The 27,475-nt window shown below is 34.6% G+C and overlaps 1 protein-coding gene across 10 annotated transcripts in view; it reads right to left on the reverse strand.

The window, feature by feature from the left end:
* FRYL (FRY like transcription coactivator) overlaps positions 1-27,475 on the reverse strand; it is a 248,264-nt gene that overhangs the window by 66,959 nt on the left and 153,830 nt on the right. For all 10 annotated transcript variants that reach the window (XM_087434284.1, XM_087434283.1, XM_087434278.1 and 7 more), the window contains 14 exons: positions 24,279-24,382; positions 23,975-24,083; positions 21,980-22,066; positions 19,041-19,212; positions 18,447-18,579; positions 16,144-16,251; positions 12,837-13,074; positions 11,743-11,928; positions 11,390-11,476; positions 9,648-9,916; positions 7,161-7,356; positions 6,231-6,355; positions 4,447-4,504; positions 1,772-1,863 (listed from right to left, as the gene is read on the reverse strand). In XM_087434284.1, the coding sequence (XP_087290410.1) occupies positions 1,772-1,863; positions 4,447-4,504; positions 6,231-6,355; positions 7,161-7,356; positions 9,648-9,916; positions 11,390-11,476; positions 11,743-11,928; positions 12,837-13,074; positions 16,144-16,251; positions 18,447-18,579; positions 19,041-19,212; positions 21,980-22,066; positions 23,975-24,083; positions 24,279-24,382 (1,964 nt within the window). The remainder of the gene's footprint in view (positions 1-1,771; positions 1,864-4,446; positions 4,505-6,230; positions 6,356-7,160; positions 7,357-9,647; positions 9,917-11,389; positions 11,477-11,742; positions 11,929-12,836; positions 13,075-16,143; positions 16,252-18,446; positions 18,580-19,040; positions 19,213-21,979; positions 22,067-23,974; positions 24,084-24,278; positions 24,383-27,475) is intronic.

Here is a 27,475-nt window from a genome sequence, read left to right on the forward strand (position 1 = left end):
TTAAGCATGTGACCAGTCTCTACTTCTGAGTATTTTAGTAAGAATAAAAATGAGTTACTATATATAAAAGTTCTAGTAAGCTGCAAGTGCTATATAAATGATTAACTATTACATTTACATTTATTTTGGTCAGCTTTGCCTTGTTATATCTAAAAAGTATTTCTAAAATATATGATTTTAAAAGTAAAAGCAATTTTTTTAATAGTTGTGAATAGCTTCTTATAAACATTCTAAAGCCATGAAAGCAAGAGTAAGGAGTCACAATGGTACTATAGTATATTTAAAAATATCAGTCTACAACAACAAACATATGTTGAATGAATTCATGATAAAATTCTTTTCTTCGTTCCTTAAACAAGTGTTTTTAATCTCTGGGGCATGACTTATAAGTGGATGGGAAACCAGTTTAGCAGATCGCAACCTGGCCCAGAATAAAATATTCATTCATTTAACGAATACTGAGTACCAATATGCAGCAGGCACATAGGATCAACTGAGTGAACAAAACAAAGATCCCTGCCTTCTTGGCATTTGGAATTCATCTTTTCTTTCCATTAACCAAGGAAATAAAAAGTCCATAACAGTGATAGCCTTATATTCATTTCTCTTAAAAAAAACAAAACCCAGAACAAAACACTCAACTGCGTCTAAAACCATTACTGCTCAAGGAGTATGGCTTTTGTAGTTAAATTTTAAATATACCAACATCTTGCAGTTCCCCAAAATAGTACCATTTAAAGATTCTTCATTCACTAACATTACATTAAAAGCAACCAAAAAAGAAAAAAAAAAAAATTCAGATGTGTATTAGGTTGTTAATTTTTTGCATCAAACCCAGGAATTTACTTTTCCTAACTTCCATCGTTTTATTGTTGTGGAGGGCAGCAAAAAGAATGTTTTTTTCTTTCTTTCTTTTCATTTACTATAAAAGTAAATCAATAGTTTAAATTCTCTTTGATTAAAGATCTATTTTGACAGCCCCTGTCAAAAGCATTTGATGCTAACTATGACAGATATTAGGTATACTAAGAAATAATCAGGACAAAGGCTCAAGTAACAATACTACACTTGTTTGATTATTACCATTTTTTTTCCTCAAAATCTCTTTTTAGCTACCTTTATTTGAAATAGATCCATTTTTTTTCTCCTTCAGTGGTCAGGCAACACCATTACCCTCCTAAGGAAAGAGTTATTTCTCAACACAAAGCTGATGGTATCTTCCTCAAGGGGCTGGTCTTTTATTCTAACAATAACCCCAGGTTTTATGTTTTTATTTGTGAATGGTGGAAACAGTTATGAATTATGTTTGTGGATTTCATAATTTCTCCCAGCAGGATAGATTAACAGATGATTGGAATAAATTTGCCAATCTTATAATGTTTAGCCTTTAAATATATGATTTTTTACAAGTCCAGAAGAAATAGATCTTAAAAATGAGGTAAGAGATAGTTAAATCAGTCACACACAAAAAAGGCTACCATCCACTTGCCTAGATTACCAGAGTCCAACAAATATCAAAATCATTGGAACATTATACCCAATTTTTGCCTGAAGCAATCCAGGACTAGTGGTAGATTTTTCAATACATTTGTTAGCCATTAGTTAATCTGCTGGATGCATCTTTTACTGGTAAATAATGTCTACAGTGATGCAGATAGTGTTTTTTTTTTTGTTGCAGAGGTGCTTTTCTGTTTTTATGTATTTCATGAGAGAAAAAATATTATGTTCCCTAATCATTCCAAAGTTTTAAAAATCCGAATCCAATACCGACCTGTGACTAATGACACCAGCATCTGCCAGCAGTTCAAATATTCGTACCAGTTGTACTCGTAAAATATCTCGACGCCTGCGCCGTTTCATATTCTAATCCAAAGATACAAAGATATTAATGAAAAATCCTTCAGGGAAATTGATAGGAAACTTGCTGGTGTCACTTGGAAAGAATAATGTGAATGTCTGAGAGTTTTTGGGCTCATCAAAATTATTTAGCTCGTGCAATGTAGATTTTGACTACTCTGGTAGCTACTGCATCAAAGAGATACATGAGGATAGTTTGAAATTAAGGAGACAAATAAAATCACATGACATTTTACATGGCGATACCCTTGTGTGGGGAGAAAATATAATTCTATTTTAGGTGATTTGCTAATCTGACAACTTTAGAAGAACTGAAGCAGTTAGTAAACTGATCTCATTGAATAATAAAGAATCCCTAAGATAGTCCCAAAAGTATAACAGAAAGGCAGGGAAAATATTGTGAAGGGGACTGAAGAAACCCCACAGATTTTGCTCATGTGAAAGTTTTCCACTACACAATTAATTTTTGGCACAAAAAATAAATACAAACAAAAACAAAAGAAAAAATGTCTTTGATCATTATAGCATGAATAAATATGTTTGTCTTCCTAGGGCCAAAGTACTAACGCCTAGAGTTAACAGCTGTAATGCTTCAACTTCATTCTGCTTCCAGTAGTAACTCATACAGTAGTAAGATATAGATCTCCTATCTCACTTTTCTCTATAGCTCATGATTTCATTGGTGATGTCATTTTCATAATACAAAGCAATTAAAAACACATTTATTAGTCCTTCACTTTTGTGTCCACAATCCAGTTTTCTGTCTTCCATAAGCAGGCCAATTTGCTGATAACCAGTTCACTAAATTTACTGTTTCTTTTAGCTCTTTATAAAGTTTACAGCAATTTAGAGTGAACAGGATAGTTTCCTAAGTCTTTGGGGATTTCTGCAAAGTTTTAGTTGACCTGTTTTCATTTTGTCTCCATAAGAAGCATGTGTGTCTAAAGCTTTCGGACTACAACTCAGTCAAGGCCCATCGCTGTACACGGCCAATCACCTGCTATAGTGACTTTTTTCCCCTGAAACTCAGAAGTATAAATACTGCTACTTAATTTTGTTTCCAATTCTACTTCCCTCTAATAAATCATCCTGCACTCTAACCAAAATGATCGTTCTCAAACAAAAATCTAATCAATTACAGCATGAGGATACTATCACTACTCTGCAGGGCTGAATCAGAGAAAGGGCGTGAAAGGGCCGGCCCCGTGGCTTAGCGGTTAAGTGCGCACGCTCCGCTGCTGGCGGCCTGGGTTGGGATCCCGGGCGCGCACCGACGCACCGCTTCTCCGGCCATGCTGAGGCCGTGTCCCACATACAGCAACTAGAAGGATGTGCAGCTATGACATACAACTATCTACTGGGGCTTTGGGGGAAAAATAAATAAATAAATAAATAAATAAATAAATAAATAAATAAATAAATAAATAAAAAGAGAAAGGGAGTGAGGAATTACATATGGTGTTTTAAAGCCTCTAAAAGAGTAGCTATTGTCATCATCTCCTTCTCCTGCTTAAATTCCTCAGTGGACCCCCAACGTTAATACCAGTGACTTTCAAACAGCCTTCTACATCAGCCTCATCTAAGGTGCTTAAAGAAAAAAAAAAAGTAATTTTTCTGGGCTCCACTCCACGGATTCTCACTCAATAGGTCCAGTAATCTGTAATTTTCAGCAAGCTCTCCAGGTAATTCTCAGATGCCACTGCCATATGGGGACCACTGGTCTACTGGATGAAGCTGAAACCAGGAGTTTTTCAGGAGATAGTTCCCATTTTGCTTTCCAGCCTAATCCACCACTTTCCCCATAATATAACCATACAAAAGAATATGCAATGTCCAAATTCTTTTATCAAGTGTGCAAATGCTGTTCCTCTGCCTAGAATGTCTTTCCGTTGCTTGTCCACTGAGGAATACGCTTTAAAATTCACCTCAAATATCAGTGCTTCATCTATAACGCCTTCTCTTACTCCACAGACAGTCAGAGGCTTTCTTCTCTGTAGCTTATATAACTTATCTATGACTTTGAGTGTGTAATACATTGTTATAATTATGATTTACATATCTGTCTGTCCCACTAGACCTTTGGTTTCTAAAAGTTGCTCAGAACCTGACACAGATCTGTAGATTTGAGAATCTAGACCTGGGGTTGGCAAAATATGGCCCTCGAACCAAATTTGGCCCACTGCTGCCTGTTACTGTAAATAAAGTTTTACTGGAATATAGTCACACCCGTTTGTTTAGTAGTCTATGCAGCAAAATTGAGTAGCTGCAACAGAGACAGTATTGCCTGCAAAGGTGAAAATATTTACTACACGGCCATTTATAGAAAAGGTTTCCCAACCACAATCTAGACTCTGACTGACATCACTCCAGCTAGAGCAACTTAACATCTGTTTTAAATAACGGTTTCTGCATGAGCTCTCCTGTGAGGGGCAAAAACAGAGTTCTGTATATTTAAAAAAATGTTGAAAATTGCACTAGACAATCTTTTACATATTTCTGAATTTCTAACTTTTGGTATAAAGTGTAGAATATTTAGAAGAGAGGTAAGTGTTTGCCAAATATTTAATGATAGAATACTTCACAGCTTACCTCTGGCCTTCTTTCGAGTGCTTCTTTAATTATGGGATGCAATTCTTCTATTAGTTCCCTAGAAGAAAAATGATATACATTCATTTAATTAAAGCTGAACAGATATACACTGACATGCAAATACGTAAACATTAAAATAATGATGTCAACTGACAAGTGTTAATCCTAATCCTACTGTTTTAAACACAATTTTTGTGGTTTATTTTGGTTATAAAACAGCATATGCACACTGTAGAACAGTTATAAACAGAAAAAATGATGTAGGCCACTAATTCTAATTTGTAGAGATAAGTACTAACAAGATTTTTGTTCATTCATTTTGCCGCCCACATACATTTTACATAGTTGAAATTCTATCATATATAAGATGGTACCTTTTTTTTCTTTACTTAATATTAGCATAATCACTTTCATATACTATTAATTAATTCATAATATTCTATTATAGGGTGGGATACCATAATTTTCCTAACCATTTTCATTTATTACTGATTCATTAAATTTTATCTAATTTTTGTTATTATAAATACTGCTTCAGTGAATATCTTTGTCTTCATTTCTGATTATCTCCTTAGGATTAATTCTTACAAATAAAATTAATGAGTCAAAGGGTATGACCTTTATGAAAATGATAATTTTATCTTTGCTTATATTCTGATTTTAAGTGGAAAATGTGCTCATTGTAGAAGATTGGGAAAATACAAAAATTATAAGAAGGGCCGGCCCCATGGCTTAGCGGTTAGGTGCGCGCGCTCCGCTGCTGGCGAACCGGGTTCGGATCCCGGGCGCGCACTGATGCACCGCTTCTCCGGCCATGCTGAGGCCGTGTCCCACATACAGCAACTAGAAGGATGTGCAGCTATGACATACAACTATCTACTGGGGCTTTGGGGAAACAAAATAAATAAATAAAATCTTAAAAAAAACAAAAAACAAAAAAAACAAAAAGTATAAGAAGAAAAAATCTACCCACGATTTCATCATCTATAGAAACTACTGCAGACATTTAAAGTGTTTGCCTCAGAATGGTTTCTATTTATGGGAATTTGTTTTTTAAGAAGTTGAGGTCATTTTTGTATCCCATTTTTTCTATTAGCACAATAGTGTATTTATTTGTCATAAATTAATCTTCCAAAACTTCATTTATAATTAACGCTATCCCACACCTACAGATATAGTACAATTTGTTAACCTATTCTCTATTGTACATGTTATCTTGGAGACCAAACATCAAACATCACCTCATATCAATAGAGGACAATCTCAAAAGAATAAATTCAGGGCCCAGCAGGCAATAACAAAGCAGAACCTCAGGCAAAAATGAAAAATTTGCTTCATTAATATCAAAAACATCAAGAATGATATAAAATATATACATAAATATTTCTTTTAAAAATAATCTAATTCTCTTAAATAAGGGGAAAAACTGTAGTTTTCACCAATAGATCAAGATTACAAATTAATAAGATCATTGTGTAAATAAATCGAGTAGGAAAATATTAAAGATTTACTTGGCATTTTATTTCTAGAACATATCTATACATAGTCTATATTTGATTTTCATAATCATTCTGTAAAGAACATAGGGTAAATCTTATTTACTCAATCAAAATGGGGAAATAAAGAATCAAATACATTAAATGACTTGTTAAATGCTCCATGGCTAGTTAAGTGGTAAAAGTCAGGACTCATAAGCAACTATTCTGATAATAAGTACTCCACTGCACCATCTCTCCAAGTAGTCAAATTTACTATTTTAGTGCATAGAGAAAACATATAGTTACCTAAAAGCTCCTGGGTTGGTCCTGCCAAGACCGAGAACAAGGGATTCTGTGATTTCCATGCTCTCAGAGCGCATCATGGGAACTATGTGCTTAAACAAGGATGAAGGGGATGGGATGCCAATAATCTGGAAAAAAAATATTATATTTATAGCAGCCACTAACGATAGTACATCCAACTAAATAATGTGACATTTCAACAATATTTGGTCAAGGACAATGGATAGATGAAATTGGAGTATCAATGGTGCTTCAAAATTCACCTGTAGTGTACATAACCTAAAAACGTTAAATGATTTGTCCAATGACTCACTGCAAGTTTGTTAACAGAATTGGGCTCTGTGAGTCTTAATTTCTTATAGATACTCACTATCACATAATAGGCTGACTCCCTCCCTCAGATAGTCACTGTCTTTTGATCCGTAAAAATGAGTAAAACACAATTACTTCTAAAGAAGTCATCAGTGTTAAACACCCAGGTCCTAAATTTTCTAAATTTCCTTCAACCACCTCAAAATATTTTGTATCATATCATAAAGGCTATATAGCTATTCTTATCAAGTATCATTTGTATCACTACATAACTTAGGCAAATTCTAAGAAGATAATTATTTAATGATTCTCTTTGGATACTGAGTGTGAGAATTATAGCAAATAGAATAAGGGAAAACAAGGATGAAAATTACTTTAAAAATATTCATTATGATGAATTTAATGAGCATGGCCCTTTCTCCCCAAGGAAAAACTGTATATATTATTGATTCCAACTAGGAATCCATAAAAGCAGTAATGGGATTTCTTGAACCATTTTCATTATTAGTGCAAGTAACCAATACACTTTTCAACCAAGTTACTTTATTGTCCTGGAAGGAAATTTTAAAACATTACTTCTATGGTGCCATTCAGATTCAATGACAGATCTGACAAACTTACTTTAGAATCAATGCTATAGCCACTGTCCGGGGTAGACGCCAGCGTCTCAGGGGGAGAACACCTCACAGAACCTGCCGATGCTGAAGACGACGTGGACGTTGCTGCACTGCAGCAAAGAAGCAGATAGTTTCTCCACAGGCCAATGTAGGAGTCACTGCTTGTGGTAGTATTTACCTTCTTAGCGTTGATGGGGCTACTAAGAAAAAAAAAAAAAAAGAAGAAAAACAGGTAGATATAAATAATACAACATATTTAAAAAATTTTTTTAACTAATGCTAAGTTTCTATCATTTCAGGGGAGATGGTTAGCATCAAGTTTCTATTCGTAGGACTAAATCTCTGTGGAATGATATAATATATAAGCAAATAAAATATTAGATTGAAAAGTAAAACATATTACAGGATCATTTTAACATGCTCTATTTTTCCTGTGACAAAAGTTAATATTTTATCAGGCCACATTTTATAACTAATTATACATGCTCAAGGTAGAATAAAAAGTGAAAACAAAATAAAAATTACCTTTACTGCCACACCAAAATAAGCACTGTGCATTCTTCTGTACATCTTTAATTCATATACATGCATATAAATGCATGAATACATCTCTTTTAACTTATAAGAGTTGAATAATATTGTTTCTTTTGTACTCGCTTTTTGTATTTAACATATATTTTTAACATCTTCCATGTAAATTAATATACTTCCACGACATTTTTGATGACCATATGCTATATCATTATAGAGATTATCATGTTTTATATAGCCATATTTTCATTGTTAGGCATTTCAGCTAATAAAAATTTTCCCCTATTATACACAATATTATACATTTGAATATATGCTTAATTATAATAAAAGCGGAATTATTTTTCTTGGGTAAATTCCTGAAAATAGAATTGCAGTGTTAAAAGAATATCCACATTTTTAGAGCTTCTGTCAAATTTCTGTCTTAAAAGATTAGACTAATAAAATATTTTGAAACAATTCCATAAATCTTTCCAAACACCAAAATTCTGTTGGGATTAAAGACCACGAGCAAAACAAAATAGGAAAAACACTGATATACATTCCTTGCCTTCAGTTGATTTACAATATATTAAGATAAGTGATACATACACACCACTTCATTAATTCAGCAACAGTGTCTTAGTATGTTAGAAAATGTTCTGAGCACTGATGGCAGCAGTGGCAAAAAAAAAACCTGTAAGAAAATCACTGCCATTGTGTGTGCTGGGGGAGACACACAATAAAGAAACAATAAAATAACGTCAGGTGGCGCTAAGTTTGATGAAGAAGAACAGAGCAGAAAGCGGAGATAGGGAGTGGTCATAGGAGAGGGGCTTATAATTTAAAATATGGTAATTAGGGGAGACTATAAATAAGATAAGGTCATGAATGTTATGCAAGGTGGCAAGTGTCAATCTTCCTCAAAAAATAACATCCAATATACACAATACCTGAGAATCCACATAGATATATAATTAGCATGTACATATAGAAATACCAAAAATATATATATTAAAATCTAAAAGAAGGAATGATTACTCTGGGTTGGAGATGTAAGAGAAGGCTTTAAAAATAAAGTGGAATCTGAGATATGTCAGGTATGGACATGTGGAGGATAGAGAAGACAAAAGGCATTCTAGGTTCCGTGAACAAAGGCTCACAGAATAGAAACTATAGACCACATTTAGTGAACTTCGAGCGGTTTGTTTTGGTTCCAACATAAGAATACATGGATGGCAGTGACAGAAAGTAAGGAAAAAAGTACAGACTGAGCCAAGTTTGGAGAACTTTTAATGCGAGCCTAAGGTGTTAGGTTTATCCAGGTGTTGGGTTTATACGTGCAAGTTGTATGATGAGAAGACTCATTCCATGCAATCTGATCAATGGCCTACTGGATAAGGTGAAATTAGGAACTCAAACTCAGGTTCAAAAATTCTCTTCTATATTTAAGAGCAAGAAGAAATTAACTCCAGTTTATAATGACCTTGATCAACTGTCCGTCACATCATCAGTTACTGCAAATCTTTACCATTATCCTCAAAACCACAACCCAGTGCCATTATCACTAATCCCTATCAGCAGACAGCCTCCTTTATAATGTCATAAGGAAAAGTAAGGTCCCTGAGCTTGGTTTCTCTTTACTTCTCAGCCTTTGTCTGCAAACTTATCTATATCCACATCCATACTCATCTCCAGATCCTTTCCTCATTAATTCTTTCATGCAATATAGAGCCACTGGACACATGCTATGTACCAAGCACTGTGTTACTAAGTAAGCTAACAATTACAATTTGTTGAGACTAAATTACATGAAAAGGATTATGAGACTATATATTTTACAACTTTCGTCTCCCTCCTTAATACATCAGTAGATTCTGGCATGTTATTTATGGGTTTCAAATTTGTACAACTTTTCAAATATATGTTATAAAAATTGACAGTCTAGACATTTTAAAATTTGCATTAGGAAATAACTTACTTGATATCAACTTGTGGGGACAGCGACTGGAGTCTTGTGTATGCAAACACCCAAGCATAGCTCACAGCTGTAGAGCAGTGTTTTGGAAGGTTTTCTTGCTTTAAAAAACTGGAGAGACTTATAATCCATGGGTCTTGGCCTTGGGTCACATGTGCAAATATCCATATGTGTGATGGACTGATCACATCAAACTGGTGGCTAATAGGAGAAGAGTTCCATTCTGCTAACGTTTGCAAATCTATCGAGCTTGGACAATACAGCAAAGTAGTCTATGCAGAGAAAAAAACAATTGATTACTGCACATTTCAATAACTTACAAAGTTTTGCCATATGGATTGCTTTAAACTATAAGTCACCTATTGGTAGTTTCTAGAACAGGGGTTCTAAAACAGGGGTGATATGAGGTCTGAGTTGGGTTTAAGGGAGCAGTGAATTCCTGAGATGGCATGTAAGGTTTTTGTGCATGTGCATATATGCGTTTTTCTGGAGAGAGATTCCATAGCTTTCACTGGTCTCAAAAAGATCTAAAAACCAAAAAGGTTGAGAATCACTACCTACGTAATTCATATATGAATATGTAACTTTCATGGGCGTATTGAAGCTGCTAGAGAAGTCAAAAATGAACCATTAACTTTCATGCTAATGTGCCCTATACATGCATAAATGGAACAGACTGAAAAATGGGCTCCTCTTTAGAGGTACATATTCTTAAATATTTGCTCAATAATATTCTGAGCTCCTATGCTAAAGAGATCAAGATTTACCTTCAGAGCAATATATATAATTCAAACAACAACAAAAAATGGAGTCAAACTGAACAGAGGCTCAATTCACTCGATCATTCAACAGACATTTATAAAGCATCTGCTATGAGCCAGGCATGGCTTTAGGCACCAGAAGAGAGTCATCTATTACTCCTTTTTTTGGCATAATTCATGGTTAATAATCTAAAACAGAATTCTTTAAATGTACAGACTTATAATCATCTCTTAGGTTTATAAAATTTTATTATTTCTTTTGGTTATACATAACTCATGAATTGTTAAGAGCCAAATGTTATGAAGAAAGGACAGAAACCTCTTGTCCATGTATTCCAAGACAGGAAGAAAAGAATTTCAAGTAGTAAAGTTTGACAGTTATTCTTACATCAGTCTTGAAATCTTGATATAAGGCCATTTTTTTCCCTTCAACTCCAACTAAGAAAGTTTGCCAAACTTTCTTAGTTATGTGTTTGTTGACAAAGTATTTTTCTTCATTTTAATAAATCAAACTACGTAAGACTCTGGCATAAAATACTACATATTTACTCCACTGCACTTAAACTTATGTGGCAGAGCAAACAAATTACTTACTGAAGGCACAGAGTGTAATTTCTTGCTTTGAATTTCAACAAATATTTTTTCCACAGCATTTTAACCAGTATATGTATATGTGCTAAGAATATTATATGCCATAAAAACTAGCAAATAGTAGTCAACAGTAACATTAGATTTAAGAGAAACTTCTTAGATTGGAAAGACTGAGATTTTACAAAGATAAAATATTTTTATTTCTATGGGGAAGAGTTAGTGTCACTTTCTGTGTGTGTGCCACTTTTTGTAAAGTATTTTTTATTTTTAAAGCACTTTACAGTTTTCAAAAATACTTTCTAGGGTTACATTTGTAAAGGAAATTCATGTATGTATGTATGTATGTCATAAGTTCCAAAACAAGACTGAATAGCATGAAATCATTATAGTTACCTGATCAGCCCCAGTAAGATGTATGAAGCTCTCAAGAATGGATGGGCTCAGCCTGTCCATCACATCTATGGCTAACTCATCATCACCCTATAAAAAAGACATCATATGTCTAAAAAAATTTAGGAATGTTTAAGAAAAGTAGCCAAACCTAAGTAAACATTAAAAATTCACTTTAGCATTATTTGTTACAAATGCAATTGGGGGCAGGTGGGTCAGTTTAGATTCTGTCAAAAAGACCTTGTTATAAAGTAAGATGTACCTGCCTGGGCGTAAGAGAAATGGAATAAGGATGGACAAAAGGATAGTTTTTAAGTACTTTCATTAGATAACAAAATGAAATACTTAAATCTTACCTTAGGTATTTCCAAAAGTGCAAATAAAGCCCGTATTTCTCTAAGGACACTGACGGCTAATCTCCTAGTGGCAGGTCGACTGCTACAGAGAATGACGAGTGCAAACCCTTCAACCACATGGAATACATTGGAAAACAGACTCCTTTCCAGAGGAGGGGGATGAGAAGCTCCATTAGCTACACCATGCTTGAAAAATAAAGAGAATTTAAAAACAAAATAAAATAATATGTATATAGTGGCATTCCAATCAAACAATTAATAAAGAGTAAAGCAAATCATAGAAATTATGGCAATAGGTCTACTTCATCTCAAACAATTTAAATATTAATTTATAAAAATGTAATAATATACACAATGAAAAAAAGCATTTAATTGGCAGTCTGACTATGAATTCTGTAGCTAACTTCTACCATTCTCTGGCTACTTTGTAACCTTGGAGCTGACACTATTAATCACTCTTGGTCTAACACTTCTGTGTGGAAAATGCAGGGACAGGTTTGTAGCCTTTGTACTCCAAGTGTGGACTAGTGGCCTGGCAGCACCTAGGAGCTTGTTGGAAATAGAGATTCTCACGACCCTGGTGATCTGTATGCTCATTAAAGGTTGAGAAGCTGGGTTGGCTTAGATGATCTAGCTCTAAAATTCCAAGGTTCTATGACTTATACATTATCAAAAATCAACAATTTGAGCACCTTTTATGGTTAAGAATACACATACCACATATGTGAAGCAAGGGCTGATGCCACAGATAACACAATCAAATAACTCAAATGGAAGACTACCAAAAATTTTCATTGTGTCAGCTTTACATATATTGGAAACAACCTAAATGTGAGCTAGAATTGCCTCTACTTTCTATGTTCATTCAAAACCAATTGTTACCAAAGGAAGACGGCTGGAAAGGTTAGACACACAAATGCTACACATTTAATACATGAACTAGAGGAAAGCTCAGTTTAAGGGATTATGACCACTTTGAAAGTAAATAAAACTAATAAAATTTTTAGTTTTTGAGAAAGTCAATATATATTACATCATTATTGGTCATTTACCACTGACCACATACAAATGGACAATAAAAAAGAATTTGGTACCTGTGAGTCCTGGTTTTTGTTGTGCATTTGGGTTGCCTGTTTCCACTGATTTATTAATTGTACCAGCATTTTTACAGCATTATCAAGAAGCGTGGGATGGACATCAGTCACTTCACGAACAATAAAATAAACAAATCCTGAAAGAACATCCTCCCGCCAATCTGGAAAATCAAGCATTAGTGCCTGCAGGGTATTGAAAGCCAGAGCACGCAGTTCTTCATCCATATGAATTGTGAGCCTACCAAGAACAAAATTCCATTAGCAAACCTCAAAGCGTTCCAAACAGTTTTATCATCGAAAACTTAAAACTAAGAACTTAAAAAATGTATCCTCTCAATTGGTTTGTAAGAAGTATGGAGACAGGAACCAATGCTCCCTTTTTTTGTGCTATATTCGTTCTTATGCTAGTCTTTATTCATTTGTTTAAATTCACATATGAATCTATCAATATTATTTTGTATTTTTACTATAACTCAGAATATTAAGTTTGATCATAATTCAACTGCAATCTTTTAGAAAATACAGATTGACACATCAGAATTACATCAAAAATTCTTTAATTGTTAAAATAAATGTGTTATGCTATAATCCATCAAAAATTATGCCCAATCATATAATATATCAGGACTATCTCACATTTATTTAGTCCTTTATATCACTAGAAAGGACATGATTTATCTCTATCATTTCTTTCATGCTGCTGAGGTTACAGTTAAATATAAGACGGCTGATTGTGAAGAAGGAAATACAACAAATCAAGATGGAATCAATTTAACAGAAATAATTCTTAAAGGTGAGAATGAGAGTAAATTTAGGACTAACATCATAAATGGGGTGTGCCTAGAACAAAATGAAAAAAAAAAATGTGTCAAACTAACACATAAGGCCCTAAAGAGAATTCAAGTCTAAATAAATTAGAGGAGAGGCTACATAAAATTACTTTTTAAAGATATAAAAACAATATAAGGACATGAACAAAATATTAAAGGATTTTAACAGAACATAAAGAAGAGAATGATGAACAAGAAAACTTTTATGATGGCTGCAGTGGTGAGGCTACCAATATATAATGCTATACGAATAAGAGTTTCTGATGGGGCTGTAGAGGATTATTTTTGTGATTAACCATCAAAACAAATGCATTAGAGTTGGAAACAGCCTGAATGAATAAGATAAGTACGTAATATTAAAAATATGCCACAACTACATGCTTGGGAAGCTGGGAGGATGGAGTTATCCACAATGACAGAGGAGGAAAGCTGTGTGGTTTAGGTGAAAGGAGATATCACAGTCTTCACCCTGCTGAACTCAGTTCTGGTGTTCACTAAGCCAACCTTCAACTGACAATGAGACTGAAGAGAAAATTTATTACAGCTAGATAGACTTGGGAGTAAGCCACGAGGCAGCAGCAGTTATAGAAGCACATCAGAAATACTATACAGGGTCAGATTAAAGATCTCTAGCCCAGGATCTGTCTCCGATAGTGGCGCCAAGGGAGATACTGAGGGAAAGGAGAGTGACTGTCTCTATGATGCTGACTTGAAAGGTTATTTCAACTTCCCTTAAACCCACGAATGTGTACACCTATTTGTGTGACTCAGGGTATATATGCATGAGGAGAACAACAGTGTAGCCTGGCTAATTTAAGGCAGGTGAACTAATTAACTTTCCTAAGACACAGCACACAGGTCTACAAATTTACAGTCTATCTTTGATTTGTTTGTTTGTTCGCTTTATTTTTAAGTAAATAAGTTTTAGTCATCACAATTCTAAATGATAGGAATAGAGGACAAAATAGAACAGAATCTTTCTGTTCTGCTGAAGTAAATTAACTAGTAAACAAATATCACAGGGGATAAAAGCAAAGTAAATAGCAAAGCAAATTGTCATTCACTGTTCACATGTTTGCCCCTTCACTAGGCTCCCCTATCCTGCCCCTCGCGGATACAGCTTCATTTTGGTATGGGATATAGGATCACCATCAACAGAGATGTAGGTGAGCTAAATTGAGGTGGGAGGAGTAGAAGCAGAATTGAATGATGCTCGTTTGCTGCTTTCCCAAGGAATAACATCATAAACAATTAAACTTCTTTTCCCTCCCTAATGCTGATATCAACTTTGTAACTCTGCAATCTAATTCACAGCAAAAATTAGGAGACAGAGCGGGAAAGGATGAATTTATCTCATGGTAAAAAGTTTCAGAGTAACTCCTCCCTCTCCTCATACTCCTAGAAAGAGACAAATATCATTCTACCTCTGATGGCAGCCTGCAACAGTTGAGGGTAGGGTGGTGCATGAGTGTATGAAATGCCAGGTGTTTTCAAAGATGTGGAAACGGTTGCTGGAATGGTCTATTAACTGTTTATTCATTGTGAATTTAACTTAAGGGTTAGTGATAAGTGCCCAGCAGCCAAGAAACATCTTTCACTAGAGTCAAGTATCACTGCTCTATGATAGTCATTGTACTTGGTTTTTCATTTAGGGCAGGGCTGGCAAACTCTGGCTAAGAGCCAAATCCAGCCAGGCGCCTGCTGGAACAGCCATGCCCGCTCCTTTACATGGTGTCTCCAGCTGCTTTTGCACTACAAAGGCAGAGTTGAGTAGCTGTGACTGAGACCATATGATCTGCAAATCCTAAAATATTTACTATCTGGTCCTTGACAGAAAAAAGTTTGCTGACCCCTTATCTAGGGAATCCCTAAATACATCAACAGAACAGTTTTTCAACAGGCTATCAGCTCAACTTAGAATTAGTTTTAGGAGCTAGTATTTAAGTTTGGTTGTCACACTATTTACTCATTTTATAGAGATATGACATGGGTAATAGAGGAAAGAGAGACAAAAACTTGAACCCTGTGGGCGCTGCAGTACCAAAAAAGTGAAAAGGAGACCTAGTCATCACCCTAGGTGCAAAGGAAATGATTGAAGGAGTTAACACAATAATTAATTGCCTAACAGGTGTCATTATACCTGATAATGCCCATATGTTAGGGGATAATGTGTTTCATAAATCCCAAGAAATATTACGAGATGGAAAGCTAGGGAATTGAAAAATAGGTTTGTAGGGGAATCCAAAAGTTTAAAAGTTAAAAATGAGTGGGGAGAACATGCTTAACAAAACATAAAAGACAAAATGAGAGTTTCGAAAGAAAATCAAATCAAGGATTAAAAATATCTTTATTATTTCTCTTTTACTCTTTTCATGGTAATTGTAACAGGGCTACATTAGAAATTTAAAGGGATCACTTAGAAATTTAAAGGGATCAAAAGAGAACAATTAACATAGCAAACAGTAATTCTCACTTACCTTGCTAATAATTCAATGAGGTCAGTTCTGCTCATACCATCAGGAATCAACCTTGGAATAGCAGCAATACAAGTTCTAAACAAATCAATTTTGGGTTTTCTTTCCCCCCTGAAAAATAAATCACAACAGGACTTAATAAGAAGTATATTACATATGTTAGACAATGAAAGCAAACTTGGAAAAATAATTACAGAAAATAAGAGCCCATCCCCAAAAGTTTAATGTATTTAATACAAAAAGAGTGCATACAAATCCAGCAAATAATTAACAGTTTATAAATGGACAAAAGAATACAGAGATAATTCAGGGGGAAAAACCAAGAGTTAGCAGGCAAAAAAGGTTTTTAGTATTTAGAAAATAAGCATAGGAACTATTATGTTTAAATAATAAATATTATTTAGGTAAATTATAATACAGTTATTTCAAATTAATAAAATTTAATTAGCTATAATTTAATATTTAACCTTTAATAAATAATACTTAATTATTGAATAATAAGTAATATTGATATTATTAAATAACCAAATATTGGTTATTTGGGGGGGCCTAGAAAATTAACAAAAAGGTTTTTTCATTTAATATCATTTACTAACAAGGGTCTTGAAAAATAGACATTCTCATAAACCACTGTTGGCATTGTCTGTTCTTGTCTTTTTATTTTACTTCAGGATACACAAACACATATACATAAAATTTTTATGTAATAAAATGTGCCAATTTTTGAAAATTTTCTGGTTCCTTCAGAGGCTTAATACAATTTTATTCTTCTCTATTTTCTTAGAGTTATCCAATGACTTATCTAACCTCTTAATACACTGGTTTTTATTTTGCTCTATATTTCAAGGTGAGGTTTTAAGTTAATTTATTTTATCTAAATTGTTCTTTAGTTGGCCTAATAAAATAATTCTCATGTAGAAAAGTATTTGAATCTTTTAAGCATTTTGGGTCAGTATTCATTATAGCGGCAATGGACTTGCTACCTACTTTTAGAGATTTTTACATAGTCAGTCTTCTCTTTGCATGGTTCCAATATGCATGAATTTCAGTTACCACAATTTAGTTGAATAATACCAGTCTCCAAGAGCATGGTTCAGTTTTCAGTTACCACATATTAACTATAAGTCATTGCACAAACAAGCTTTCCTGTTAGCTCTTCAGTCCACAAATCATGATGTAAATAACAGATATAAATAACATCGTAATCAGTGACTAATCACATCACTTTTTTCAAAGTTCGACGTGACTGGTCACTGCACATTGGTTACTCAGTTCACACACAGCAAAGTGTGTAGTCGTGTTGCTTCCTCAACTCCAGTAAGAAACTCAGGTGACATTTTATAAAAATGGATAATCAGAAGAGGAAACTGGCCAACAAAGATTAAAGTGCAGCTTCAAAGAAAGGAAAAGTGATATCACTGGATGTGAAATTCGAGTCAAATATTAATGGAGTTGCAGAAGAAATAGCTGACCAGGGAACGCTGACACTGCTATCGCTGGAGGCTGTACATATACAGTCAGAGGACCTTAGCGAGGGCAAACTGACTGACATACACAAGGAAAGTGGTTGTGGATGAAGTAACGCAGGGAGAAAACTTCACATCAAAGAAACGCTCAGATCTTAATATATATTAGTATACAATTACTGTATATTAATTAAATTGATAGATCCAACATTAAATCTGGCAATCTAAGACCTATAATGCAGATATTAACAGCTAAAAAAAAAGTCCTCCTTATACAGAATAATTAGATACTTCCTAGCAATTAAAAGAGGTTATTGCCATAAAATACATCCTTCTAAGGAGGAAGTCCCTAAAAATAAGGAAAAAAGATGCTGGGATGACAAGCAGTGACAAGGCTGGGGGTGAGATGACGTACTGTTTCAAAAAACTACTCCTACATTATTCCCCTCTATACCCCTGGTTCCCAGGAGATTTTCAGGTTTCCTTTTTTGTTTATCAGGGCTCTAAAAATAAGAGCATTTGCTTGATTTAATAAACCAATTATGTCCACACATACCTGGGTTAACCAGGATTTATCTATTGCTCATGGAATAAGTATAGGGCTTTGCCATTGACAACAAACCAGACCGAGATCCAAGATGACGTGTCATATCTCTACTAGTTTGAGAGCACTTTAAAGAATAAAACTAAGCTTGTGGAAGGAATCATTATATTAATCACTGCAGCAGATGGAAATATAGGAGAACTCCAGATGAGAAAGTAAGGAAATAAGCAAGAATCAACCATCTATACTTTTATGAAAACTGAAATAGCAATGAAGAGAAATAATTTACTACATACGTAATCATGTCTTCAGGCTCCTTATTAGACATCTGCACGCTAGTCATACACATTGGTCTCCCAACTTCTTTGTCCAAATGTCTGAGAATGCTATCTAATGCTTTTCTCACTTGAGGATAGTAAACTGACATTCCTAGGGGAAAAAACCTCACAGTTACAAAAGGTCAGGAATTAGATAAAGAATAGTTACAGTTACTTTCTGTAAAAAATAAAACCTATTGATCTTTAAATGATACTAGCTTATTATTGTTACAAAAGAAGGAGTTTCAACTGTGATATAGTTTTCTCCCTGATGATCAGCTTCAGCATTTTGGAGAAAATGTGTAAAAATTAAGCACAGAACTAAAATTAATTTGAAGGAAGGACAAAATGCAGTGAATAGTGTCATGTAAAAAAAAACTAAAGATTTAACCAGAAGACTCCTAACATGAAGACTTGCAGATATTATCAAAAATGTATTCATTTTTGTATCACTCTGTATACTGGAGTAATCATTATTAGGAAAATAAATACATTTTAGATTCGATCTAAACTTTTACAAAAGAATATTAAACTGTATCACAAAGCAATTTATTTATTCCAGTTAACACTAACCTATGACTTTTGCTTCTTCATCTGTCAAAGTTTTATTGAGAAAAATTTTCTTTACACGAAGAGTGTTTCCTGAGGGGAGAATAACTCCTGTTGTTGGCATGGGTGGCTCACCATCCTTCTGCTGCAAACTGTCCGCTATTACAAGGAAGACTCTGAGGCCTATGTTCATTCTCTTCAGAGAAAAAAAAGGTTCAAAATAAACAAGTCAGAGTGTGAGAAAACATCTTTTTTTTCATGTTAAAAACATCTCATCAAATAACACTGGGGAATGGGAGGAAGGAGGACAGAGGGAAAACTAACCTTTCTGTCCAATATTTTTTAACTAGTCCAGGCATTAGAGTTTGCTTTAATATCAAATTCCCAAATGCCACCCACTCACTTCTGAGGTCAAGTGGCTCTCTTATTCTCCATAAAGCTTATTTCAAACCTCTTCCATCCTTGCTCAACTTTCCTACACTCCTACCATCCCCTCCTCTCTCTAGTCAGATGATTTGTGTCCTACTTCACAGAAAGAAAAAATCATCATCTTTCCTCAATCTCTCACTACAGTACACACCAGCCTACTTATATCCGCACCTCTTCCTCCTCTCCTTTGCTCTTGTTACACACAAGGGGGTGCTGGTCTTCCTAGCTGGTAGAATCCCACCTGCTCTTGCTTTTTCGGACACATCGCCCTATCAATTATCCCTTCTCTTTCTTGCATCTTCAACATTTCCCTTTCAACTGAATATATTCCATTTCTGTTAACTGTACTCAACTATCTTAATGGAAGAAGCCCTCCCCATAATACTTCCCTGAAGCAACTCTCACTCATCGGTGACCACTCTGCTCAAACAGTGGGCACTTTTCCTGCATCTTCTTTGACTTTTCAGCAGCATAGGGCACTGTCAAGTATTCCTTCTTTCCTGAAACACTCTCTTCCTTCAATACATCTGTGCCATGGCTGGCTGTGTCATCTCTGCCCACATTTCAGGTTTAGCCTCCTTTATCTGGATGTTAAATGTTAGACTGCTTCAAGACGAGGTCCTAGGCTGCCTTCTCCTATCATTATATATAGGAGAATGTATTCATGTATTTACACGGCTTCAATTGCCACACGTACCAGATCAACCACTAACTTTAAGCCTCACTTCTCCTCTAAACTCGGACCCTCAGACTGATTTGACATCTCTATTTGGATATCAAGAAGATACCTCAGATTAGATATGTTCAAACAAAATGCACTTTCGCCCCAAAGATAATCCCTTCTCAATGTTTCTTTTCTCTGCAAATGATCTTCTCTCCATCTGCACCGGACTATTTCAGCCCAAGCTGCCATTATCACTGACCTACACCAGTGGTCTCTAAAATGGGTATGTGCATCCCAGTGGGTGTGCAAGACAGTTCAGTGGAATACAGAGAGAACATAAAACTTTTATTTATGTATTTTTTGTTATCTAAATAAGATTAAGGTTTTAAGTTTTACTCATCTTTATAAATGACACGGTAGTGGTAGCCTCTCTTGGTCTAAATATCAGATGGTCACATCGCATAGTCAAAGAAGACATCCTGAAGGAAGTGAGAAAGCTCCACAACGTATGGGGTTCACAGAGGTGCCCTCACTTATTCATTTTTTCATGAATTTGCATGTATTTGATTAAATGGATTAATAGATAATTTTATCTGGCTTTAACTAAACTAACTCGCACATCTTAAAAAGACTCCTGAAAAGAAAATACAGATTGAAGATAATCCTAATAAAGGAAGCCTAAATGAGTAACAACAACAAAAGAGCATAAGTGACCCTTTTTCTATTCCTAGTATGGTAGCTTCAGCGAGGAAAAAAATTTTCAGAAATAAACTGGTTCAATGGAGAGAATATTTTTGAAAATGGATGTTCAAGAAAATGTCTTTCATTATGTAATTTTTGTTGCTGAAAAGCACGTTAAGTATGTCATCTTTAAAAACACTCATGTGAGGGCCGGCCCTGTGGCTTGGTGGTTAAATGCGCGCGCTGCGATGCTGGTGGCCCGGGTTCGGATCCCGAGTGCGCATCGAGGCACCACTTTTCCGTTCATCCTGAGGCCGAGTCCCGCATACAGCAACTAGAAGGATGTGCAGCTATGACATACAACTATCCACTGGGGCTTTGGGGGGAAAAAATAAAATAAATAAAATCTTTAAAAAAAAAAAAAAAAAAAAAAAAACACTTATGTGTGCTCACTTTAAAAATCTGAAGATAATTATTGACCGATCTTAAAATCATACAAATGAAAAGCTTCAATAGCTTTCCAATCCATCTGTTAACTACATAAATATATATCTTAGGATTTGATTATGAGAAGGACCAGCAGAGTAATTTAAAAGAAATAAGAAAAATGATAACCTTATTTTGCCTTTTTATATTCTCAAATGTCATCAGATTCTGATAAAAAATTAGCTTGTAAAATATTTTTAAACAATCTGAATTTAATGTCTACAGAGTGAATTAGAGTTTATAGTGAATAACAAGGCCATAAAAGTAGGAAATAACACTTTTTTTTGTCTATTTTTTTAACTGTAAGCTCTATCTAGGGAGAAGGATTTCTGTCTGTTTTGTCTCTAACACCTAAAACAGTGCCTGACACACTTTAGGTGCTCAATAAGTGCTGAATGAATGATATTTATTAAAGAATATCTTAAATATAAGTCATTTGAAGTAAAAGACACCTGAGCTCATGTCACAACTTCCACAACCTTGAAAACTTCCTCTCTTGATTATTTTCTACCATGCTTAAAACTACAATAAACCATTCAGCCAGCCATCAGAAAGGTTACATAACTTGTCCTAGATCACACTTGTAGTTAGAAGTAAAGCTTATAACTAGGGTTTTGAGCCTAAGAGTTCCGATTCCAGAAACTGTGCTCTAAAATAAAATTATATAGAATAGTATATTACTACAATATAAATTTTTTTTTACCTCTGGATTAATGGTGAAAGTTTTAGTAGATTTTCCAACACTGAGAAGATCAAATATTATTTCTTTCATTGCAAAATCCAAACGTTCCTAGAAAAAGAAAACAAAACATAAATCCTTATAATTTGCTACTCTTATATGTTAGGTATCATGCTAAAAATTATACTTATAATGACAACAACACAGGTCTGTGCCCATAAGAAGTTCATAAATCTAGCTGGACAGAAGAAAAATACATACATAGGAATTAAGGTTAAAAAGTATGATTATAGGGGCCGGCCCAGTGGCGCAAGTGATTAAGTGCACACTTTCCACTTCGGCGGCCCGGGGTTTACAGGGCCAGATCCCAGGCGCACGCCAACGCACCACTTGTCAAGCCATGCTGTGGTGGTGTCCCATGTAAAGTGGAGGAAGATGGGCACAGATGTTAACTGAGGGCCAATCTTCCTCAGCAAAAAAAGAGGAAGATTGGCATCAGATGTTAGCTCAGGGCTGAACTTTCTCACACACACACACAAAATTATTATAAATATATTAATTATCAAATGATTTGTTGAATACCCCCAATAGGATAAAAGTTTTAAACACTCATTTACCAAAATCATATTCAAAATCTAAGTGAAGGAATTCCCAGAATGATGATGACAGGAAGTCCCAAGACAATAGCTCTGCAGCAGGCCTAGAGAGCAGTGAGTTCACCCTGGGACAGAAAGAATAGGGCTCCAAGAAGGAAACCTCTAAGACAAAAAAAATTAACTAATAAGATTAACTGATGTTTGAGAGGAATTTTATAGTTCTGGTGGAGTGTTGGTGTGACGTGACTGACCTAAGAGAGCGGGTAAGATCCGAGGGGGAGAAAAGGGGAAGAGATGCAACCTAATGGCAAAAGTTTTCTGAATGCTAGATCTAAAGCACAATTTGCTTTCATTCATCTTATTGACATATTTATACTTATCTAATTATCATTAGTTCTGTGCTCCAGTAAATAGAAACATTAATTTTATTTAAATATTCCTTATTTCTTCACTGTCAAAAATAATTACATTATAGATCATCTAAATTGTTACAGTTTTAGTTCAAAGAGAACACAATGAATATTCTGGAATCAAAGTATCTTCCTAAATTGAGAAGGTAACCTTACCTATGCTTCTCCAGGGCTCATGTCCCAAAAGGGAATATGATCAAAACCATGGATTTGCTCACTCAGCACCCATTTAATCCTCTTGTAACAAACCTTCCTTTACTGCAGAGGCTAGGAAGCTAAAATATTTCCCAGGATTCCTTATAACAGCAGCCTTCAGGATGTGATTTAGACACTGCCAAATGGTATACTCATGCAAGTCTTTGGGAACTGGGGTACATGAGGAGGAGGAGGACGGGGGGAAGGAATCTTTTACTGGTGGGGATCACAGCAGCAGAATGATTCTGAAGCACCTGTGATGACTTCCTAATTTGGCAGCTTTCTGATTGTGGCAGAGGCAGAAGCTTCCTTGATAGCCCAGTTCTTCAATTTTCTCTTAGTCCTTCAAGCTAGTTCTACTAGTGCTTTTGTGAATTAAATTCCTTAAAAGATCCCTTTCGGTTCAACTAGCTACAGTGGATTCTAGCATCTGTACCTAAGAAACTAGATTAATGCAGACTATGAAAACAATTTGCCAAAAATCTTCAAGATACTCAGGAGGTAATTAGTAAATGGACTAATAGCAGGATCGAGAGATACTTTCTTGACCCTTCCTAAATTAAGTGCTTCCATCTGTGGGTCTCCTTTCCTTTTCCTAGTGAGTAGATTAATGATTTAAATTTATGTTGTCACAAAAAATTATTAGCATCTTTTATTTTTAACTTTTTTAGGCATATTTTTATTTTTCACTATTCAATGCTAATAAATATTTTGTTATCATGCTTTTAGATGTGTAACAAATTTTAAAACTCCAAGTTACTACAACAGATTACTCTTATAACTTCATGTATATATGTATTACGAGGTAAAGCACTCACCTGAGCAATGAACTGAATAATCTTCACAAATATATTGAGAGGTGTGTCACGAGGAACCACACTACGTGAACCTTTTGGAAAAAGTGCTGACACTATGCTCATAAGACGACTATAAGAAAAAAAGATTTAGTCATAATAAGATGATGAAATTAACAGCAAAACATTCTTCCTCTTCTTCATAATATGTCAAGAGAATTCATATTTCTCCCTCAAGGTACTTATAATGTTAACTAAAATTCCATTAGTGTGATATTTTTTTTACCAAGATTTTATTTTAAATACACTTTAATACAAAGGCACTCACCTTTGAGTTACAGTGTTGCTTTCACATTTTATTCTAATTACATAAACCCACAACAATCTATACAAAGATTCCAGTGCAACTCGAGACATTTTAGGATCTTTATTCTGTTTAAAAACAAAAGAGAATGAAAATAAACTTATTTCTTAAAGAACTTGCAATCATTTAAGATAACATGCATTCTCTGTCAAAAACTAAAAGCCCTCACCGTCCCCCTTTATATTCAATCTAAAACAGGTTTCAAGATATACATATATAGCATATACCAAATATATATATATAGCATATACCAAATATATATATACATATATATAGCATACACCAAATATATATATACCAAATATATATTTGGTATATATATATAAAATATATATATATTTGCTATATGCTAAGTACAGATAGATAGCTCAAAAGTAACCATAAATAAGGAAATTCTGAGCCATTCTTTATACTCTCCAAATGAAACAGTAAAATATCAGAATTATATTACCATTTCTAAGAACTCGTAAATTATACACACATCAACTTACTTGACGGTAAATGGTTCACGCAATATTGACATAATGATGGAAGGATTACTCTTCTTTGGAATTCACTGCAGCCCATATACAGTAAAATTTAGAACACCAAATGTTACTCTAGATATTTGCATTTACGATATAATGCAAAATATATGTGATTATTCTTACAAGAGGGAATCTGGGATAGTGGGCTAAGAGCACGGACTCTGAAATTAGGAATGACTGGCTAAACCCTACCCTTGGGCACTGTTATATCACTGGTGCCACAATTTCCTCATCTCTAAAATGGAGATAAAATGGTACCTACCTCACAGATTATAGAAGTTATTATGTGAAAAGCACTTGGAACACTGCCTGGCACATGTTAAATGCTCAATAAATGTTGAGTATTAGACCTTTAATTTTTATTTAGAATGAGAACATTATTATTTATATTATTATTATTTAGAATCAGAAAAGTATTCCATTTCAATCACAATTTGATCAGCAAACTTTTTCTTCATACTAGTTATTACAAAAAGTAAAATTCTCAAAGGACCAGAATCATGTAATGAGATTTAATTGTGAATTTTGAAAATGTAGCTAATAATTACCTTTTATTAGGAAAAACTCTTTATGCATCTGTTAATTGGCTTTAGGATGCATTGACTGCTATAAATTAGCATTTATTTAATTTGGTTTAGGGGATTTCTTATTGTTAAACAATTATTTTATATTGTTAAATAACATAATTGTTAAACAATTATTATATTATATAGTAACTGACAAAAGGTAGTTTTAAAACACTAAGTAATTTAGTTATCCTATTTTATGTTTTCTTAAGATATAGAATAATGGACATCTACTCCATAAGATTAAAAGCATTGCAAAAAGATAACAACTGAGGATGTTTTTAAAGGAAACAAAAACTAGAAAATATAATTTTGCACATCTAACTACATGAAGATTTGATAAAATTAAGAATGGAATGTCAGTTACTCTGCTGATCAGAGTCTGAACCACAATCCCTCCCTCCAGATCCATAATGATTCCAAATTTCCAAAAGGCTCCCCAAGTAGTTTTCTATTAATTTGTTACTAATGTAACTAAGTAACATATAAAGTATCATATAATGTATGTATGCTATTAATAACAACCAAGCTTTTTTGTAGTACTTTCTTTTCTATCATTTAAATCTAAGATATCAGATATCAAAATATGAGTTCAATTAGTATTACGTACACTCCAAATAATACTTTCACATTATTAAATTATATATTCAAGGTATGATTAATACAAATTAATATATAATAAGTTGTATATTAAAAATATTTAAGTCCAATTCCACATAAAAATTATTTTCACATAAATGGTTAATCAAGTATTTGGATTGTCCCATTTTAAGTGCTAAGGTATTTGGCATTAGAAAAGCTTGATTGGGCCGGCCCTGTGGCTTGGTGGTTAAGTGCGCGCGCTGCGATGCTGGCGGCCCGGGTTCGGATCCCGGGTGTGCATCAAGGCACCACTTCTCTGTCCAGCCTGAGGCCGAGTCCCACATACAGCAACTAGAAGGATGTGCAGCTGTGACAGACAACTATGTACTGGGGCTTTGGGGGCAAAAAATAAATAAAAATCTTTAAAAAAAAAAAAAAAAAAAAAAAAAAAGAAAAGCTTGATTTTCTGGCTGGTCCCGCGGCTTAGCGGTTAAGTGCACGTGCTCCGCTATTGGTGGCCCGGGTTCAGATCCCGGGCGCGCACCGACGCACCGCTTCTCCGGCCATGCTGAGGCCATGTCCCACATACAGCAACTAGAAGGATGTGCAACTATGACATACAACTATCTACTGGGGCTTTGGGGGAAAAAAAGGAGGAGGATTGGCAATAGATGTTAGCTCAGGGCTGGTCTTCCTCAGCAAAAAGAGGAGGATTAGCACGGATGTTAGCTCAGGGCTGATCTTCCTCACACACACACAAAAAAACAAAAAACTTGATTTTCAAACTTTCCAAGATGGACTACTATGTTTACAAAGCAGACTTAATTCTGTATACTGAACAATGCCAAAACAAGATGCAAAGTGATAAAAATCAATTATTAATTGTTTATTCGGTCACTGTAATGCTGTTATATACGTCTGAATAATAAAAACATCCTAAATTGATCTGAGCCTTAAACAAAGATATATAATTCCCTAGTTATAATTTTGGTCTAATTTGAATAATCAGACTGTTACATAAATTAAAATCCAATAATATTAATATACAATATAGTTTTGATATGTCAAGTATGCTCTTTGGCAGCAATCATTTTAATGTTTCTTCCTCTTTTTTCTACTGTGAACCAAAAACAAAGTAATTTGTTTAAAACCCAAACCAATAGGATAGAATTTTTAAAAAGTCAAACATCAAAATCATATTAAAAATCTAAGCCACTGTCTCCTTAATTTCATTGGAAAATGTTTTTAAAAGTTTCATTTATGGTGCCAGCCGGTGGCACAAGCGGTTAACTGCGCGCGCTCCGCTGTGGCGGCCCGGGGTTCGCTGGTTCGGATCCCAGGTGTGCACCGATGCACTGCTTGGCAAGCCATGCTGTGGCGGCATCCCATATAAAGTGGAGGAAGATGGGCACGGATGTTAGCCCAGGGCCAGTCTTCCTCAGCAAAAAAAGAGGAGGATTGGCAGATGTTAGCACAGGGCTGATCT

Source organism: Ceratotherium simum, chromosome 8 (assembly GCF_057802395.1).
Source record: "Ceratotherium simum simum isolate JZ-2026a chromosome 8, ASM5780239v1, whole genome shotgun sequence".
Taxonomy (NCBI): Eukaryota; Metazoa; Chordata; class Mammalia; order Perissodactyla; family Rhinocerotidae; genus Ceratotherium; species Ceratotherium simum.